The sequence below is a fragment of the Temnothorax americanus genome, unplaced genomic scaffold (assembly GCF_048541705.1).
Source record: "Temnothorax americanus isolate GAGA-0224 unplaced genomic scaffold, ASM4854170v1 Scaffold10, whole genome shotgun sequence".
NCBI classification, from domain to species: Eukaryota; Metazoa; Arthropoda; class Insecta; order Hymenoptera; family Formicidae; genus Temnothorax; species Temnothorax americanus.
Window position 1 is genome coordinate 2,046,299 of NW_027509231.1, and position 18,789 is coordinate 2,065,087.

Genomic DNA, 18,789 nt, shown 5'->3' on the forward strand with positions numbered 1-18,789 from the left:
ACTTGCAAAGTTTTAATTGACGCGCTATAATGAAACTATGTAATGCGCCGCGCTCCGCGCGAAATAACACGGGTAATCTTATTTCCGATACTTCGCACTCGAGGTTTTCGGGGCACCGGGACGAGAAGCTTCAAATGCGGACGAATAAAAATTAGAGGGGGAAAGGGTTGGCCGGAGGAGATAAATGAAGATGGAAACGGGAGACATATATAATAAAGTGGTTGAACGAAATTGGATAGTACAAACGGGGAAAAGTCTATTCTTTCAGCAGAAAATAGCGAGCAAGATGGATGTGCGTATAGCACAATCCATCCTTTTCCCGGAAATTGTAACGTATCGTTGGTTGGAACGGTTGATTGTTTAATTAATTAAACCATGTAATCCTAAAGCGCGTAACATTATTGTATATCTATTGTAACATTATGCTATTATCGCACGTGTAATTGTTAATCCCAGGAGTGTAATGCAATGTGTTTAACACCCAGGAACGCAGCGCGATCTCCGAAAATACGAAGGATAAACGCAAAATTAGGTAACGTCGAACTACGTTCTCGCTCGAGCGTTGAAAACGTTCTCGCGTTTTTACGACAAGTATAAATCTCACGTCTTTACGGATAAATTATCTTATATTACTTAATTATAAAAATAAATTTTATAAATTTAGATCATTCAGAAAACTAATAAAACGTTTCCGTTGGTGTTAAACACAATGTCGTATAGAATTATTCATCCTTAGCGAAAATTTGGAGCGCGCAATTGTTATTTATCAAATTTCCAATTTTCAATGCGATACGTCTGTATCGCATTAGGCCTAAAATAAAACTCTTGTTAAAGTTCCCTTGAAATTAATTGAAGAATATGATCTCTTCATAAAGCTTATAGTCCGCAAACTAACTCGAAAAATCGTTTTCGACATCAAACACTCGCTTTGAATCTCGCAGGGGATAACATTATGGCTCCACTTCCTGCCGATTCTAGGGCACTCGGTACATGTGCGCGGCTGACACGCGAAAGTGCGTGACTGGGCGTGCTCCATCATCGTCCAGCGGAGGAGCTATCGCCATCCGCTCCGCGGATCGTCTCTCTCGCAGGCGTTTTCGTGCCCATGCATGAAGTTTCCAGATACGTATAATTTTTTCGACGATGCGAGATACGCGGAAGGAAGAGACATCGAAAGATATGGGGCACGAGAGAGGGCGGAAGGGAAAGGGAGGATAAGAACGAGGGTCGCGGAAGAACGAGAGAAGGTGAGGACGAAGCGGGACGTGATGCCGGCGGTATTTACGAATCCAGATAAAGAGTCTCGGCAGACACGTAGGAGAGAAGAAATCGAGCGTCGTATATATCGCTCTTGAAGCTATCTTACGGCGAGACCCGAGAGCGAAATTTACTTAACACCCTCCTCCATCCCTCGTTTCGCGAGGCTGCGACAGAACACGGTCACTTGATCGTCGCACCGAGCGAATGGACGTTATTCATAGTCGTTCCTTGAGCAATAAGTACGTCTTACATATGTACAACGTAGTATATGTAACTACAAGTAGTATGTTCGTTCACACACATACATGTATAAATAAGAAATTTTTATCAAAAGATAAATATTAATATTATAATGTATTTTTCTAATATATAAAATGTATTCGCTGGAATTTGAATCGTGAAAACATCTTTATTTATAGTTAATTCAAATATAAATAATAAATTGTGTACATGTTTTCCAGCGATTTTAATCAAATTATACCTACATATCAATTTTCATGTTATATACTTCACAAATACAGATATATAAACATGCAGGAATTGTATACAAAGTTGGGGACTTTAAAAATATCAGGGCTCCTGCACACAGTTATCGCATTTATTATTTTATATTTATTATAAATATTTTATTTTTTAAACTGTTATATTATATAGATTTTTCGTTTTAAGTTCACGGCTTAAACTGAAATATCTACGAGAATGGAACGACACATGTTACATGCACGCAAACAAGAACAATACTCAATTGTTGCTGCTATATTTAAAGCACATTTTTTTTCAATTTTCAACTTTATTTATCAACGATCGGGATACGTAACTGTTTGCAAACTGAAAGTTCCCACATCGTCCACATTCCACATTCGCACGAACGCACAGATCAAATTTATCTCGTAACAAAAGTATGTCATCCGTCTCATATCCGTTTTCTGAGAATGCAATCTCGTCAAAATAGACCGCGTCGTCAAAAAAGATTCTTACTGATAAACATTGCAAAATTGGCATGCGTAATTAAACGCGTAAACAAAATTCGAGCGTGTCCTAATTCTTAAGGGAACGAAGGTGGCTCGCAACAATTTGATTTTATACTTAAAAAAATATAATTTCTGTAAATGATTCCAACGGCGACTCGGTGCAATCGGGATACGTTAGGACGCAATCGCCGCCAGAGTTACCCAGCCGTTCGGCTTCCTGATACAATTTGTCGGCGCTCCGGTGACTGGAATTAATTGCTACCGGCAAGTCCTCCGTAGGCCTGCGAAGGAGATTCAGATTAAATCGTTTCGTGCTTCCCGTCAAGCTTTAGATTATTCAACCGCATATCGGACGTTATCCAATACATTGCACTTCAAGCGCTCATTGTTTGGACAACTCAATCAGAGTTATGGTATTAATTTTCTCTTTGTTTGAAATACACAGTATTTATATATCGACATATTTTCTGATCAATATGGAAGCTCGACATGAAATTCTAATGATCATCGCATGTTTTTTCGAGACATAATTTCATCGACGTTTTAAAGAACGCATATGTAATAAATATTGTAATTAGCGTGTACTATGTTTAAAACTGTAATTTCTGCCGTCTCTCGGTACAATATTTAATAAATCTCTGGCCATGTGTTTGAGAGTAAAATATCCTAATTTATCTCGCCTCCCGTACCTCAACAATTATTGGACCGACCATGAATCTATACGGACACCTTGGATATTCGTTGGAAATCTCGGAAATTTGCATGCTTCGCAATTAATGGCTCGTCGGCATTAATTTGTGAAATATACTTGACAACGAAAGCTTATATATAATACGTAACACCCGCGAAGTCTCTCGGGCACGAAGCGCATCGGCGCGTTTCATTCGATTATTTCGAGAGAGAGACGAGACTCCGAGGGAGTCTCCTCTCAGCCGCCAAGAGAGAAATACTATAAAGCGATATGCCTGACGAAAACCTGGGCAAAACACACTTCTGTTGGAAACTCAATGTATACGCGCTAGACTTAGTCGCGTAATTACCGCGCCGGTGTTAGCTCGGGCGCAATTTCCTTCGAACATACGCGGGCGTGGGCGCGTTTGGAATAGCAAATTTCGTGGCTTCTGGTTACAGGACGGCTTGTAGCCGGCGCGGCGGACGGGCGAATATTTTACATGATGTAACAGCCATCTGCTGCTCGACCGACGCTCAATTAGGATTCTGCCAAACATGAGGCCGGATTTTACGGTCGTCCAAACAGCTGTATGTACGCGTGTAGCCACGCAATCGTATCAAATCTGTAAGCTCTGCTCCGTGTGTATATTATTCACGTTTCAATGGATTCGCCTCGCTATTCGCACGCATTCTCGAACGGCAATATTCGAAACCGACATAGTCTCGGGGAACGTGTCTAGTTTTTTCTATCACGGACACGCAAAAATAAATCTCATTTTCACTCACAGCGATAGAATCACGAAAATTAACGGAAAGCGCATTCTGCCGTGTCTGTATATCAAATCCTAATCTAAATCGCTGGCTAATATTCCTGAAAATTATCTTTAAAAAAATAGACCTGAATTTTCTTTTATTGAAGAAAAAAATTGTATCACTTTAAATTTCATTTGCAGTCGATTATTAACTGCGAGACCGTAAAGGAAAAGAAGACGTACGTTGAGAAGAATAAAACTCGGTGGAACTCTTTGACCCGAACGTCTTCATAGCCTATAAAGAGATCAACTTTAGTTTTACGCACGATGAGAAGAATCCGCTACAAACGAGATGCAAATTTCTGCGCTGCTAACTCTCATTTTACGAGCTGTATATTCGCGTACGAATACCTTCGGTGGATTCTCTACATTATTCTTAACAAATCTGTCAGCCATTATAAACTTCCAAGGGAATTCATTACTCACGACTCTCTTCCCCCTGGTGATAAATCTCGTTTCCGAAAGTGCGCGGATGTACATCGATCCCGTTCGCAACGAGTCAAAGCGCGCGAGTGCCGGAAACGTCGGAATTGACTTACGTTAATATTAGGTGGATCACCTCCCCGAGGATATCCTGCTGGGTCCTGTGGAGAGGCGTTTCCGCGAGCTCGCAGATGGTCCTCAAAAGGCACTGCCTGCCGTCTCGCCAGCCGTGTCTGAAGAGTCAACATCGAATCTTACTTTGCAGCGCAGGTTATTTTACGTTTTGGTCGTTCGCCGCGTTCCTTCTTCTTCTCGCAGCCCCGCGACTCTTTCTTGTTAGTCTAATTCTACGTCGAAATAATTTTATCAAAGCGACACATGCCATTGAAATCTTTCGCGAGCAACGAGCAACGAAAGAGTAAAAACACTAGATTTTTTTTACACGACTGCAGACTGCAGATCTCGATCTGCGTTTGCACTCTCTATCTCTCTCGATCAAAAAGTTTCTTTTTATTATTATTACACACGATTAATATTATTTCTCGGGGCAAACTCCTCGCCTGTAACTTACGCCCCTGCAGTGCACGCTTTCCCGCATCCCAGCGGAGTAATTGCCTTATGTCCCAATTAATTTATGTTCGAGTCGCCGTCTTTACCCCTGTCGCCCTTTGATTCTGCGGACGCCAACTCCCACTTACGTAGAGTGAAGGAGAGTGGTGTAGATCGAAAGGAGACGCTCTTTGTCATCGAAAGTAAAATTGGCAGAATTTCGCGCAATCTGGACCGTCAATTGCCGTACACTTTTATGTTTTTTTCAATTTAATATAGTATAACTAATGATAATATCTTTAAAATCAACTTAAATCTTTCTTCTGTAGAGAGTAATATGACGAACATGTTTAGGTATCTATAAATCAATAAGAATAGGGAATAAATCGGAATAAATCTCCCTATTAATAAATTTACGACGACTAAATCTGCATATAAAATCATGATTTAAAAAAACCGACAATGGGATAAACAAATTTTATTATTGACATGATGAACAAAGCGTAAAATAATTTTGACATGTGACAAGATCTCAAAAATGTTGGCACTGAGAATTATTTTTGACAATCTCGGTATCGACAATAAAACACTTCTGGAGCCTTGCCCAAAGCGAATTAGAGAAAGCTAGCGCGTAGTTCAGCAGAAATGTAATTTCAACAAGCGGCCATCGGAGACAACCAATAGCAAGAAAATTCAGAGTTAATTATTTAGAAACATACCCACTTGCTCTCGCGTCTACCGTGTTTATTGATTCACCGGTCAATTTTGCGTGGTAATGCGCGACATTTGTTCATCCGATTCCAAATTCAAATCTCTCGACCGTCCGGACATCGCGCAAACCCGGCGAGTAAAATTGCGCGCTTGTTCCCCGAGCCGTGTGTATATGAGAGTGAACAAAAGAATAGCGGAAAGAGAATAACGAGAGAGCGACAACTCGCTCGTTCGGTCAATCTCGATGACGGCTAAGTGCCGCGCAAATTGAAACCATTGATATATATCCGCCGGGAGTTTTATCGGCCGCCTCTCGTTTCGTCACTCCTCTCGACAAATTTAATTAATGCATACACAAGCGACCGGGTAAAACGTTTCGAACGTTTTCTCCTCGAACTTCCCGCTGAAGCTGCGAAGGAAAGTACATTTTCGCGGCGAGGCTCTTTAAGGGTCGACGTACGGGGAGCGATTAGCGCAACTTACTCGTCCAAGAGGTTCTCAATGGCGACGTAAGTTTCCTGCAAATCGAGATCCCTGATGTGTCTCGCGGGAATTATCGTCGGTTCGAACTGCGACAAGTTCCACGGTAGAGCGTAGTTGAGTTGGAATCCCAAGGAGAAGGCGATACCGCCCCTTTTCGTCATCGCCACCGGCATCGAGATGCCCACAGTAAACTGTCGAGCAAATGTTCCGAGATTACATCTCGAGAAAGGCGTTCAAATTGCGAGGCAAACGGAGCCAACTATCCGAAAATGAATTCATTTACACGTTTTCTTTTAGATATTCTAAATTGAACGATTGCTTGGATTAAAAAATTCCAACGTAAAAATAATTAAATTCCGTAAAGATCTTTTTCCTTTTCAAGCAAAATTAGTGCGAGAAATTTTGTTTAAATGAGAAATTTCTTCTCGAGAAGAGACAGTAATTCATCTATCCGGACTAGATTTGCTAATTAACGTGTTGGCGACTCGCAAATAAATATTTAATACGGCAACAGCGATATTTTGTTCAACGAATCACGGAAACAAATTAAAAGCTCTCACAACAATTAATCGATATGCACAGCTAAATATCATTTTGATAGGTCAAATTTGATTGAAACGCTATTTCTTTCGCTGGCATATGGACGCAGAATTTTTAATCATCTATTAAAATCTGCGAAACTAAAACATTCATAAAACAAATTGATATGCAAAACTTTAGTGTTCAATGTGTAAATATACTATAAACACGATATAGCTTCTAACCTATTACAACTTTTTAATCTTATTTATCCTAAAAATAATTGCAGAACAACGTTGAATAAAAAGCATTTTTACAAAGTGCCTGCGGCATTTAATAAAGTAACAAGCCTCTAAATAATAATACGAAACTTCTCTCGAGGCGATAAAAGTAAAAGTGAATCGTTAACCCAGTATAAATTCTCCTTTCGAGATAAGATATAAAAATTAACGGTAAATTTTGAAGATATACCTGAAGCAAGGTATTCTCGGGGTACAGCAGTATCGCTCGGCAACACCAAAAATTCGCCCAAAGGCCAACGGTCGAGAATACCCAGAAAAGCAGCCGCGACATGGCGAACGTGCTGCAGCGTCGTCGCCGATGGAGCGTCGTCGGGAAGCGTGGCTCATCGTCGCGGACCATATCCGATACCCATTCCCCGTTCTGTGCCCAAGTAATTCGCGCCGACCATCGGATCATCGGTCAACGAACCGTGGGCGAATGTTCTCTTGTTCCAGGAGATCGCGGTACTCGGCGGAGTTCGTGGGAACACGATAATGAGTCTCCTGGAGTCTCGGCAGCCGGGCGAAACGCAAACGCGCGCGCGCGCGCGCATGCCGCTATTTGCGTCCAGCAAAACGTATACCCGATCCGGAATTACGAGCGGCCGAAAACTTCGGCCGTTTCACAGAGGCGCGCGCTACGAGCCGTTCTTCTATTATATGGAATCTCGTTAACGTTGCGCACATTACGAGATTATTCAAGTGGAAACCTGTATCACGGTAACCGTATCACAGTAGTACCTTTCGCAGTAACGAGCCGGAGGAAAATTCGATAGCGGCGAGATAGCAGGTATTTTATTTAAATATTCGCAAAAGCGATATACTCGCCACGTACATACATACGTATATTACCGTGTCGAAAATTATTTTTTCGCGTATACACGCAGATAAGTCTTACAGAGAAATAGAATGTATATATTCTTCTAAAATATATATCTTCCTAAGAGAGTATACAAACGCCATAAGTGGAACGAGTTAACATTTCGATTGACGTCCAAAAAAGAGACAATCGATCTTTCATTGTGCGCGACGAGGGGAGAAAATCCGCTATGCGATGAAACGCGTAGCGGGCGCACGTGTACGTGATGCACAAAAAGAAAGGGGATTTATGTGAACAATGCACACAGGCGTGCATTAAACCGACGTGGCGGCCGTCGAAGGGCCGGCGCCGGCGCGGCGACGCCGAACGATTCATCGGCGTATCAGTTTAATCCCGGCAAGCGCGATAACGTTGTAAATCCAATAATTGCCCGTCTTACCCGTTAAGCAGCTTTAATTAATTCCGTTTCCGTACCGGCGGCGGATTAACAGCCAAAGTTGAATTAAAATCTCATCTGGAAAGTCCGGCCGCCCGCATCAGCCGTTACGTTTACCTCACGTGTTTCTAATTCCCGTTTCCGATGTCGCATCCACAATTCTACATCATTAACGGGATTAGCTTTACGGTCTATCGCGTCACTTGATTGCTAACGATTTAATAATTTGTAGCCATTAAATCGAAAGTTTTATAACGTCGCTGTTTTGAACAAAGGTTTTATAGTTAACAATAACGATAATTTTTTTTTGTTTCAACAATCGTCAATAATGTACTTGCGGAATTGTTGAGAATCATAAGACACATGTAATACGAAGAGATATTCGACCGTATCGTAGTACCGTTAATCGGAAATGATGACGGCGGAAATTCCTGATCCGAGAAAACTGCTCCGAGAAAATTGCGCCCGCCGGAACGTCTCGTAGAGATAGAGGTAAAAAGCCTCGTTGATTGGAAATGCACTGTTAAATTGAAACTTGTATCGGATCGACGCTCACTCGGGAAATAACAACCGCATCCTTTGTGCCCCGGAAGTCGGAGACCGTGTCGATTTTAATATCGTGTCGCTAAGATAAGATAGGTAAGTACCGGCACGCCGTTGAGCATCTCTGAACTACAGACATTGACCGATCGATCACGAACAAAGATAAGAAATAAAATATCTTCAAAACGTTTATGTATATGCGATTATGCAATTTTCTTACCGAATATATGTATACATATATGAATATATTTCTTTCTTTTCTTCTTCAATTTTATTTAAATTTTGATAGGAAAGAACACTGATTTTTAAGAAAGAGAATTTTTAAGAGAGTTACGAAATCATATAGACAAATTGCATATACTTGAGGATCAAGCTGCGCGCAAAGCAAGTGCCCGGATATCTCAGCTGCAATCGCCATATACGGATGTCCATTATACAGATTGCGACGGATGTTCGCACTAGTTGGATATTCGTAGTTAGTCCATGCCGTAATCTCGCCGCGATTCGTTAAGATCTACGAGGCATGAAACATGGTTTACACGCGCGGCGGAATGTCGGTGTCGTCTAACAGTCGCGTGAATTGTGAAGTACTCCGTGCACGAGAGAATGCCACGAATATTCTGGGCGAATCTGTGCCGAGGATATTCAAATGTGTCGCTCCCACGACTGAATAATTGCATGATTTGCAATTATATTGTTAGTGAAAAATTCCTATATTCTGCAAAAAGAAAAAAAAATTAATAAAAAATGCAAAGGAACACTTCTCTATGGACATTCGATCTTCATAAAATTAGATTTACAGATATTAATTTTAGAAAAACATCGTCGCGAGTTATGCCACGATACGAGATAACACGGGACGTGAATCTCGTTATTTCACTTGTAATTTGCCGCTTGTAAAATACAAGCTATCTATTTTGATCCGGCTTCTCGTAACCAAACACACTTTATAATACTTAATCTGTTGCTGTATGTACACCGCATATAAGCCGCGCTGCGCCATTTAGTTTGCGCTTTCATGTGCAGTAACATACGCGCGATCTGCAAAGCCCTGAAAATGAGTTGGGCGGACGACATGCAACAACTTCGTTTCGGTAACAACCCCTTTGTAGACGCGAAAAAGGCGCAATATACATTCCGCACCGCCTCGCGCCTGTCTGTATAACGGACCGCCGCGCCGCGCCGCGCCGCGCCGGACAAAAGGACGGGGGAAAGTTAACCGAGTAAAAGGGATAAGCAATATCCCTTTATTCGTTCGCTTCCTGCACCACCGCCACCGACGGAGAGACGCGACGGAAACGAGGATTGCACGGCCAGCTGAATTCTCTCTAATAATTGATTTCGCAAAAGATGATATACCGTTTGAAAGAAAGAGAACAACTTGCGTTAGCTGCCTTTTGATAAACTCAAACTGACAATGAGAGACATAATTTCACTTAAGATCGGCCGTTCTCTCTATATATATATATAGCCGCGCATATAATAAATTTATTAAATACTTTTAAATATGCAGCACAACGTGCACAAAATTAGATACAAAATAAAATTTAAAATATTCGACCTATTGTGATAAAAATAGTGAGTTTTCAATAGAGATTATGAGTAATAAATGCGGATTCAGATACTGGGTTTTTTTTATTATAACTACTATTTATCTTCATTTTGTTATTTAACGAATAATGGCAACAATAAAAGAAAAAAAAGAGAAAGAGATTGTATTGTATTGATTTAAAATTTTTGTATTTATCTCCGGCGGTCGGACGTTATTCAGCGAATAAAAAATAATTGATCATTGATAAAATTTTGCAGTACACTATCAATTTAGTAATAAGATGATTTATTATTCTCGTTCGTGGATAAATAAATTAGGAATCCCTCCAATATTGGATCGTATACTATTGGATATCGACTATCAATTAACCGCGTAAAGTATTTTTCCAATATTATAAATGTGATATATATATCATTTATCTCCCTCCCCCATCTATCTTTCTAATTTATTTTGTCAATTTTTGTCGGTATCGATCATCAAACTAATTTACGAGAAATAATTGTTTGCAATCACTCGTAACTCTTGAAAATGAAAATGTCTGAAAAGGTCTCGACATTTTCGCTGAGATAAAATCGACTTCAAATTGCTCGAATAATACACCTTTGAGCTTCCGAACTCTTTCTTTCTTTAACTTTGTATAAGCGATTTACTTATCGACGATCGAGATTGCCGAAGATTTCGCAACCATATGTCAATAGCTTTTACATAAAATCCTCAGCGAGGGCACTCTCGATGCGGACGTCTTTAAGTGGATGACATTTCGTTTCGACAAATAACGTTTCGTGGTAAATAAGATATCACGCCGTCCCACGATGAACAAACATTGCAGTCTCTCCGCCGACGTTCACCGTTGACAACCGTCACGGTGTAACGCGGTGCCATTTAGCTCTTTGCCTCCGCTTCCGGCTGTTGAAAATGCAATTTCAATTCCGGCAAGTAAAGTCAATTTGCTCCGCATGTACGACGGAAACGGATCGCCAGTTTTCATAACCAATACGAACGAAGTATACGCCTGCACGTATCATTATTTCACATTATTGCATATTAACATTTGTTTGCGCAGCTACGTGAGCGTAAGAGATGTCACGGCTTATCTCCCTCTTTTCTACCTCTCACGTCTGAAACTGATTCTTCGCGAAAGGTCGCGAGGTCGCCTGCAAATGGTCCGGACGATAGCCGAAGCGAAGAAGACTTGAGGTTTCAGCTCTTTCTCTTTTTTCTCTCTTTCTCTCTTTCTCTCAATAGATTCCCGACATCGGTAGAGAATATTCGAGGATAAAACGATGAAAAGGACGCTGAGAATAGAACAGCATTGGGTGCGCGACGATTAATTTATATGGCCGATCTAATGCTTGGTAGGTTTGATAGCTAAGCTTAAAAGCAAAGTTGAGTAAAGGAGGGCGAAACGGTTTGGAATAAGTCACTGCAGTGGTTTGCTTTATTAAAGCTACTCTAGCGAACGTCGCGATTTATAATATTAATATTATATAACAGGCAAGTTTTTAAAAATGTTAGATTTGTTAAAGCAGAAATGAATGTTGAGACACACAGAATGCCTAAATGGACTATTGCCATGTCACAAGTCTAATTTAAATAAACCTGGTTGTTTTAACGGGTCCTTGGCTTTCGTTCAACAAGCGTCGACATGTGCAGTTACAAGCGATGATGGCAATTCGCCCGTCTACACTCTGCCCGTATACCAACGAGTATCTCCAGCTGTCAGTCAGGCGAATCGAATGATACCATCATATCCATGCAAATACTTTTGCCGACAAGCCAACTTGCAATCTCCACCCAATGTCAGGTAATACTTCCTGCCGGGGTGGGACGGGGAGAGGGCAATATTGGCGTCAGACAACGGATATCGCGGCAGTAAATCGTTTCTATTCACTACGACCGCTACAGACACATGCATACCCTGTCGAGTGAGAAGCACGAAAATGTCGCGGTACCTCGTAAAGACGCCAAAAATTCGACGAGGGGAAGCTAAATGTACCGACAATTCAAAAGGAAGGTATAAATTCGTAGCGTCGTTCCCCTGTCAATAGAGAAAGTAAAAATACCCCTCCCTCTTTCTCTCGCACGCATAGAATTTCTTTAGAAAACTAATTGTACGATCAGTTCGTTACTTATTACTATATATTTACAATTCCTAACTAATCGACGACTAATTATATCAAATACAGTCAGTGTGAAATTATAATTAATACACAATAAATTATTCAATAATAATTATATGGATCGCTGTTGATTGCCCGTAACTTACAGTTTAAATTTTAAAATGTATTTGATTATGACGGTTCTAATTGCAAATTTATTGCAGTGTGTAATTAATATTGCCTAGCTTTTTTGTTGACCTTTTGTTGACAAAAGATATTAAATTTTAATTTATATTAAAACACATGCACATATATGTATATTGTCAAGCGAGCAGAGCAGCGAGCAGAGATGCATCGCCGACCATTAGTCAAAAACTCTCCGCGCACCCTCCGCCTCCTAAGAAAACAAACTTTTCTCATCAAATTTAGCTTTTCCGGCTGTGGACACCGCGCAAACTCGAGAGAATTTCGGAGTAAACATATAGAAGTGAGCTATGCAAGCCGCGAAACAAATTCGCGGTTTGTGAAAATACGAGAAAAACGCGCTCGTTTAGCGTTCCTGGCGCAAAACGGCGCGTAAAAACGTGTGTTTACGAAGCTCCAAGGAAATGAGCATCTCACAATGTGGCGAGCGGGCGGGCGCGCGCGGACCGGTGCGACATAATAAAATATTATGGGAAAGAAATCGTTTCGCGCTGTAAAATGTTAAAGCGCTTTTCCAGTGTGCTCTGCGCAAACCCGGGACCCCGGTCCCTTGATTGCAATATCCCGGACCACCTGATGGGAGAACGTTAACGATTAACGTAAAGAAAGTCTCGAGGTTTATTGCGACGATGTCACCTGAAATATAAATAAGAGGTCGCGCTACAAATCCATCGTGATTAAAGCTGTGTTTTCGGTAACACAATAAAAAGGGCATATCTGGTAACATAAATGGCGAGCAAAGAAAATTTGTTTCTTCTTTCTTTCTGGACACGAGATGCGCAAAGAATAGCTCAAGAAATATTGTTTATATCTGAAAAATATACGAGGGCAAAGAATCTTATTAATTTTCTTACGATATATATTAAAAAAATAATCATTATATTTTGTAATACTAAATTGCACATTTAAGATTTAAAAAAGCTTCGGAGTAATTAAATTTTTAGACTTACATCCTTGTTCTCTTCAGATTAATCTGAAGGTACCGAGGGCATATCCTTTAGGACACTCCGTAATCCGAAAGTCAACGTGTTTCGAACACTTACGTTGTTCGGAAAGAGCTAAATTTGCTTGCCCTGGCCAAACTAATATCTATTCATAATTAACTATGGTACGTCTATTATCTAATAATTAACTGGCAACCGCATACACCACATATAGATGCGAATGCGGTTGCAATACGCATTATTAAGGGAATTGCATATGTATGTGTGTGCGTGCAAATATATAACATATATTAATAGTGCATGTAACCAAATAGCTCATCACGTAAATTGACTTATGAAATATAAAAAGACTGACACACGCGCTTTCGTAAGCTTCAATATTTTCTGATGCAAATTATACATTTAAAAAACTTTCAATCTAGCGATTGAAGCTATTCTTTCTTCCATCTCTTTCACTCGAGGATTCAGTTTTCGTACAATTAAGAGAATAAAACGCCGGGCAAAGTAAATAATCTTACCTCGCAGCTCCGAAGGAACATAAAGAAATCGCGATAGTCGGCCCGTGAAAACTTTCGACTTTTCTTTCGGCTGATTATACGGGAATGCGCCGAAGTAACGGAAAAACCGCGATAAACTTCACGAGGGAGGCCCGATCCTCCGCGAATGCCGGGGATTCTTTAATATCGAATGCCGGCATTCCACCCGCCCGAAACTCCCGTGTTTCTTACGCGCACTTTTAGGAAGATGAAACTCCGAATCAGGGAAAAGGAGAGGAATGCCATCAATGGGGGAAACGGGGGAAGCGTAGGAAAACGCTTTCACGACCTCCTTACATCACCGAAACGACGAAACATCGAGAGCGGAGATGGATTATTCGCAAGAAATCTCTCGCTTTCGTGCGCGAGAATCGGTACTGTCGGAATACAATTTTGTAATTGACAAATGTATGCAGTGCATGCTCTTTCCGTGTACGTGCAAACCGAACGGCGCGAGCTGTTATAAGTGGAATATCTCGCAGCTCCCTGCGTTTATGTAAAAAGAGGACATACAATTCTAAGTAATCACGATCGCCTCGCCTATAGGAAATTTCAAGAGGGATGCTTCGTGTGTGATACGTGCGTACTTCGGAAATCATGTTCCCGGCAAAACGCGTCCAGCTTCCAAACTTTCGATCCTGGCGTCTCAACGACGTCGTTCGGCGATCTCCGATATTTCCATCAGCGATCTCCCGAGTTTCGTCCGTACCTCCGCTCCGACGCAGCTCCGGCCACACCGTCGAAATTTCCATCCGCGGTCTCGTCACGTGGTCAACGTGGAAAACACGTCGAGCACACTTCTGCGGCATTCCGGATAAAGGGCGTGGCAGCCTGCGCCCTCCGCCTGCTCGCCCAGCCGTTCAGCCGCCCGATATTCCCGATCCCCGTACTCGTCGTACTCTTCCCGGGTGCTGGAGGGCCTGGAATCCCATAGTATTTTCGCATACACGTGCGTAACGTATACGTGTGTGCCTGCCGCGCTGTGAGAAACGGCCGTGTTCGGTACCGGCGTTACTCGGGAAACGGCTGCCGAACGGAACAAAACGAAAATATCGGCGAGCCGCGGATACGCGGATAAGTACGATTTATCGAAAAATCCCGGCGTGTGCTCGATGCGATATTTATTAAATACCGTCATCGCGCGCGCGTCTCCGCAGTGACATTATGTTTGCGTGTAATTGACGTTACGCGTGGCCGACGTTTTATTGCGGCACGGTTAATTGATATTTCTCACCGGCGAAGCCTGGCTTCCAACGATTAACGATAATAGAGACATTCTTTCACATAAGCGGAGGTCGCCGAGAAAATATATATGGGATACATCGTAATATTAACACATCGGACAACTTTAGTGGCGTATCTTCGAACGAGTCGATGTAGTCTCAGTAAAAATTCAGACCAAAACGATTAGTTAATATCGTGTTATTGAAGTTCGACAAAACCATTTATCAATTAGAAAAAAAGTTAACATCAATACAATTTTAAAGCACGTAAATTTCAAGGAGAGAGACGTCTCTATTTAATTACAATATCCCGATTTATTTTCTTCTTTGCACCTGTACATAATTTTCATTATCATATATTAATTTCTTTTTACTTATCTGAAAGAAAGATTTGCGTTTCGCGCACGCTATACGCGATATTTAAGTGTGTCAATTTTCCCAAATAGCAGGTAATTCATTTACCTAAGAAACGTCTGCACCAATTGTCCCAGCAAACCGTGATGCACGTCGAATGGGACGTAAGCGACTTCGCAAATGGCCTTGAGTAAACACTCTTTGCCACCAAAACCGTACAAGGTCGCCACCTTTTCGAACATCCTGTAAAAGCTCCACCTGCTTTTGCTGGCTCTCGTGTAATACACTCCCGGCTCCGTGAAATCCGTGGCGTTGGTCGGCATGGCGTACTGCATTTTCGCAAACACGCCCACAATTACGCTCTCGCGATCCAGCTGCAACGGAGTACCGAGCCCCAAGATCAGCTGCGAAAGCAGAAAGTGCATGGCATTGAAGCTGAGAATATAATGATGCTTTCACCAGAACGGGAAATTATTTCCACATCGCTGTATATCCCCCGCATCGCGATGTTTCAAGTTGTTATCGCGTTATCGTCAAAAATCAAATCCATCTAAGAGTTAAAAAAAAAATCTATTTCGGAATTTTGTTTCTTTCTTATTAGCTATATAAATATATCCAAAGGGATAACTTTTGATTTACGCTTTTGTGCTTCTCGATTACAAGTTTTGTCCCAAATCGATAACTCTATTAGATAATAACGCGATTATCGCGTCGTTCAATGTGCTGATTATCGCCAGTCCCGCCGCATCAAAAAAATAATACGAGCGTCGCGCGCGTTTAATTATTCTCGCCAGCGGTGTTGTACAGCGATGCGCATACGGCATTGTACACACGATGAGGATGAATCGCGACGAACGCGGCGGCACGTCGTGGATTCCAAATTCCGTGGATCGTACGAAGTTCGTCCAATTTCCGCGCCCGGGCTCGCACGGACCGCCCCTCGTATGAATTTCCGATAAAACCGCAAATTTCCGCGTAGAATCGTTCCGCCACCGAGGTACCTGGGTGCTACGGCCTCGCCCGGAAGGGGTAGGTGGAAGGAGGTGGAAAATGCACGCCGAAGAAAAAAGGAGCCGACACGCAATAATTCTTTCTCCCACGCCTCTCCCCCGGGGCAAACAAATGCGCGCCCGGACTCGACATTATGCGCGAATAATTGATTGCGAGCGTATCGTACGAGCGTAATTCCGACGCGGGTGTCTCGCGCCGACGAAGGCTTCTCCCTTTGCGTTCAAAATATTTAATTTAATTCAAGCTTTGAGAAAATTATCGCGTTTATTTTCTTTCTTTCTCTCCGCCATATCAGTAACAGATTCAAACTTGTCGTGGTTCTAACAATAAGTTGTGGCACGCCCTTCTATTTTAAACGAAATATAATAGATTTAAAATATTATACACACATTTTTTTTTTAGAAGTACAAGAACTATTTGCCAAGACTACGGTAGAAACTAGTTAATCCCGGTCAAACGTTATAGCATTCTTTTCGCTTTCAATAATAATGCGCAAGAATATATGCTCGCCGCATCGAAATCTAGAATGTAATATATTCATCGAATTCTATTTTCCGACTTAAGTCGTCGATCCGACCGTGCCTTCAATTAGTAATGCAGCAAGTAATGAACGTCGCCTCGCACTGCCGCTCGCATACCACGAGACCAACCAGTGATCTAATATCACCGGCTCGTGGAATGTATCGATTTCGTTCGCCCAACGGCCTCGGCGACATGACGTGTATAAGGAAAAAAAAACGTTTTCCGCACAGATTCGATGTACGAAGCCCGGGCTGAATCTCGTTAAACTGTCCTTTCCAGACGCGGCGTCACGCCGAGGTACGGTCCTCCCGTGGAAATTCTCGCGGTTTTATCGAAATTCATATACGCGCGCCGGCATGTGTGCCGCGTCCGCGAGGACCGATGTACCGGCAACATCCTGTACATATGTGCGATCCCATGTCCGCGCGGACCCTTCCGTCCCCCAGTCGGGCGTCAGCTGTCATGGAAATTGAATGGACCACGAAAGATCGGCGCGTTGTAGTATCGCGCCGGAGTATCGGAGCACGACCGTCAAATAATTCTCCGTCGATGTCAACGCGCGCGAGGCAAATAATTACCCCCAGTGTCGCCGAGAAAAACCGCCAAAAATACGCCCGTCACGATTTTCCCTGCTCGATTTTCTTTGCGTCGTTCGCGTTCGTTCGTTCGTTCGTTCGTTCGAAAGGTCCGGGAATGCTAGGAACCGGTCGCGGTGGTGTTTGTGGGAAACACGCTGTTCGGAAAATTGGACGGACGCGACGAAGGATGGCGTGCGTGAAAACGGCCGTGTACATTCATTTTCGGACACGCACGGTCCCGACGGTAGTTTTAATTATCCGAATAACGAAACGCACCGATCTGTCGCAATAAACTGTCATGGAATATAAATTTATTTTAATATCGTACATTATATATATTATGTAATATTATTTGATCATTTTCTTTCTTTAATAATAATAATAAAGTTTCGTGCATGCGTGACTGTTAAATTATACGTGACATTCTCGGTGAGCAATCAACAATTAGCGTGTCAAATTCATGAGCGACAATTTCGTCGATCAACCAATTACATACCAGAAGCATCGACGGATCCGGAAACGTGAGGCTCCGTCTCAGCCTGTGTCGCCGCGCTGCCTCTGAGATTTCGTCGTGAGTGCCGTTCGCCCGCAGGCATCTCCCGTTGTTGATCGATTGACAGAATAGGAGGAGAGCAAGAACAATCGAGCCGATCATTTTCTGGAGCACGGTGGCAACGTGACACGTGGGATTCCCCGGCGTCCGATTAAGCGACGTCGAACTTCGAAGGCAGCGAAGACCGGATTGGTTTCGGAGGCATATCGTTTTCGTTGTGTTGTCGCCGGGACCGTTAAACAACCCCCCAGCGCAAATGTTTGCGGCCGGGCCGGTTTCCCGGGAGTTGCCGGCGAATTGCCAGCGACGAGGTTTCGTGGCTCGAGCCGTTCGTATTATAACGTCGTTTATGCGATACGACGCGGATGCAATACCCACTGACAACGCGTGCATAACGAGCGGTCTAGGTAACGCGTTTCGTATCACATCCAGACGCGGTTCGGACAAATATTTGAAATCAGCGCGGCGACGCGGCGACGGCGCGATTATACAACACGCCGGGATCACGAAATTGCGTGTAACGCGTCTCCGTTAATAAGTTAAGTTTGCGGACCGCGTCGTGTCGGTACACTGCTAAAAGTTACGTCATGATGAGACCTCTTCGCACCTCTGTCATGTCACGCGAATTAAATGTCTCGTCGTAACGCGAAATGGTGTAATATACGAAAGAGCAAATGCGTGTGCTTGCCACATCTCGATATCGCGTGCATAATGGACACGTATATCTCTCGGT

The 18,789-nt window shown here is 42.5% G+C and overlaps 2 protein-coding genes across 4 annotated transcripts; both read right to left on the reverse strand.

Annotated features, from left to right (window-relative positions):
* Positions 1-1,686: 1,686 nt before the first annotated feature.
* LOC143899974 (uncharacterized) lies at positions 1,687-14,653 on the reverse strand. Of its 2 annotated transcripts, none has more exons than XM_077410846.1 (4): positions 14,525-14,653; positions 5,882-6,072; positions 4,255-4,371; positions 1,687-2,512 (listed from the first exon to the last, which is right to left on the reverse strand). In XM_077410846.1, exons 2-4 carry the CDS (start codon positions 6,052-6,054, stop codon positions 2,347-2,349), a joined length of 456 nt encoding a protein of 151 aa, XP_077266972.1. In that variant the 5' UTR covers positions 6,055-6,072; positions 14,525-14,653; the 3' UTR covers positions 1,687-2,346. The 2 variants fall into 2 exon arrangements, with proteins under 2 accessions (XP_077266972.1, XP_077266964.1); XM_077410838.1 differs by lacking the exon at positions 14,525-14,653 and adding an exon at positions 6,872-11,356.
* Positions 11,449-18,681, reverse strand: LOC143899937 (uncharacterized). 2 transcript variants are annotated; one of them, XM_077410763.1, is made up of 3 exons: positions 18,000-18,681; positions 15,501-15,796; positions 11,449-14,735 (listed from the first exon to the last, which is right to left on the reverse strand). In XM_077410763.1, exons 1-3 carry the CDS (start codon positions 18,447-18,449, stop codon positions 14,579-14,581), a joined length of 903 nt encoding a protein of 300 aa, XP_077266889.1. In that variant the 5' UTR covers positions 18,450-18,681; the 3' UTR covers positions 11,449-14,578. The 2 variants fall into 2 exon arrangements, with proteins under 2 accessions (XP_077266889.1, XP_077266896.1); XM_077410770.1 differs by lacking the exon at positions 11,449-14,735 and adding an exon at positions 15,241-15,371.
* Between the last annotated feature and the right edge of the window lie 108 nt (positions 18,682-18,789).

Coding starts and splice junctions, on each gene's coding strand:
- LOC143899974 (XM_077410838.1), bottom strand. CDS start 7,099: ATGATCCGATGGTCGGCGCGAATTACTTGGGCACAGAACGGGGAATGG. Junction 6,073..6,871: donor CCGAGAATACCTTGCTTCAG/GTATATCTTCAA, acceptor TTTGCTCGACAG/TTTACTGTGGGCATCTCGAT. Junction 2,513..4,254: donor GTGATCCACCTAATATTAAC/GTAAGTCAATTC, acceptor TCTCCTTCGCAG/GCCTACGGAGGACTTGCCGG.
- LOC143899937 (XM_077410763.1), bottom strand. CDS start 18,449: ATGCACGCGTTGTCAGTGGGTATTGCATCCGCGTCGTATCGCATAAAC. Junction 15,797..17,999: donor CGGATCCGTCGATGCTTCTG/GTATGTAATTGG, acceptor CTGCTTTCGCAG/CTGATCTTGGGGCTCGGTAC. Junction 14,736..15,500: donor TTGGTGCAGACGTTTCTTAG/GTAAATGAATTA, acceptor ATGGGATTCCAG/GCCCTCCAGCACCCGGGAAG.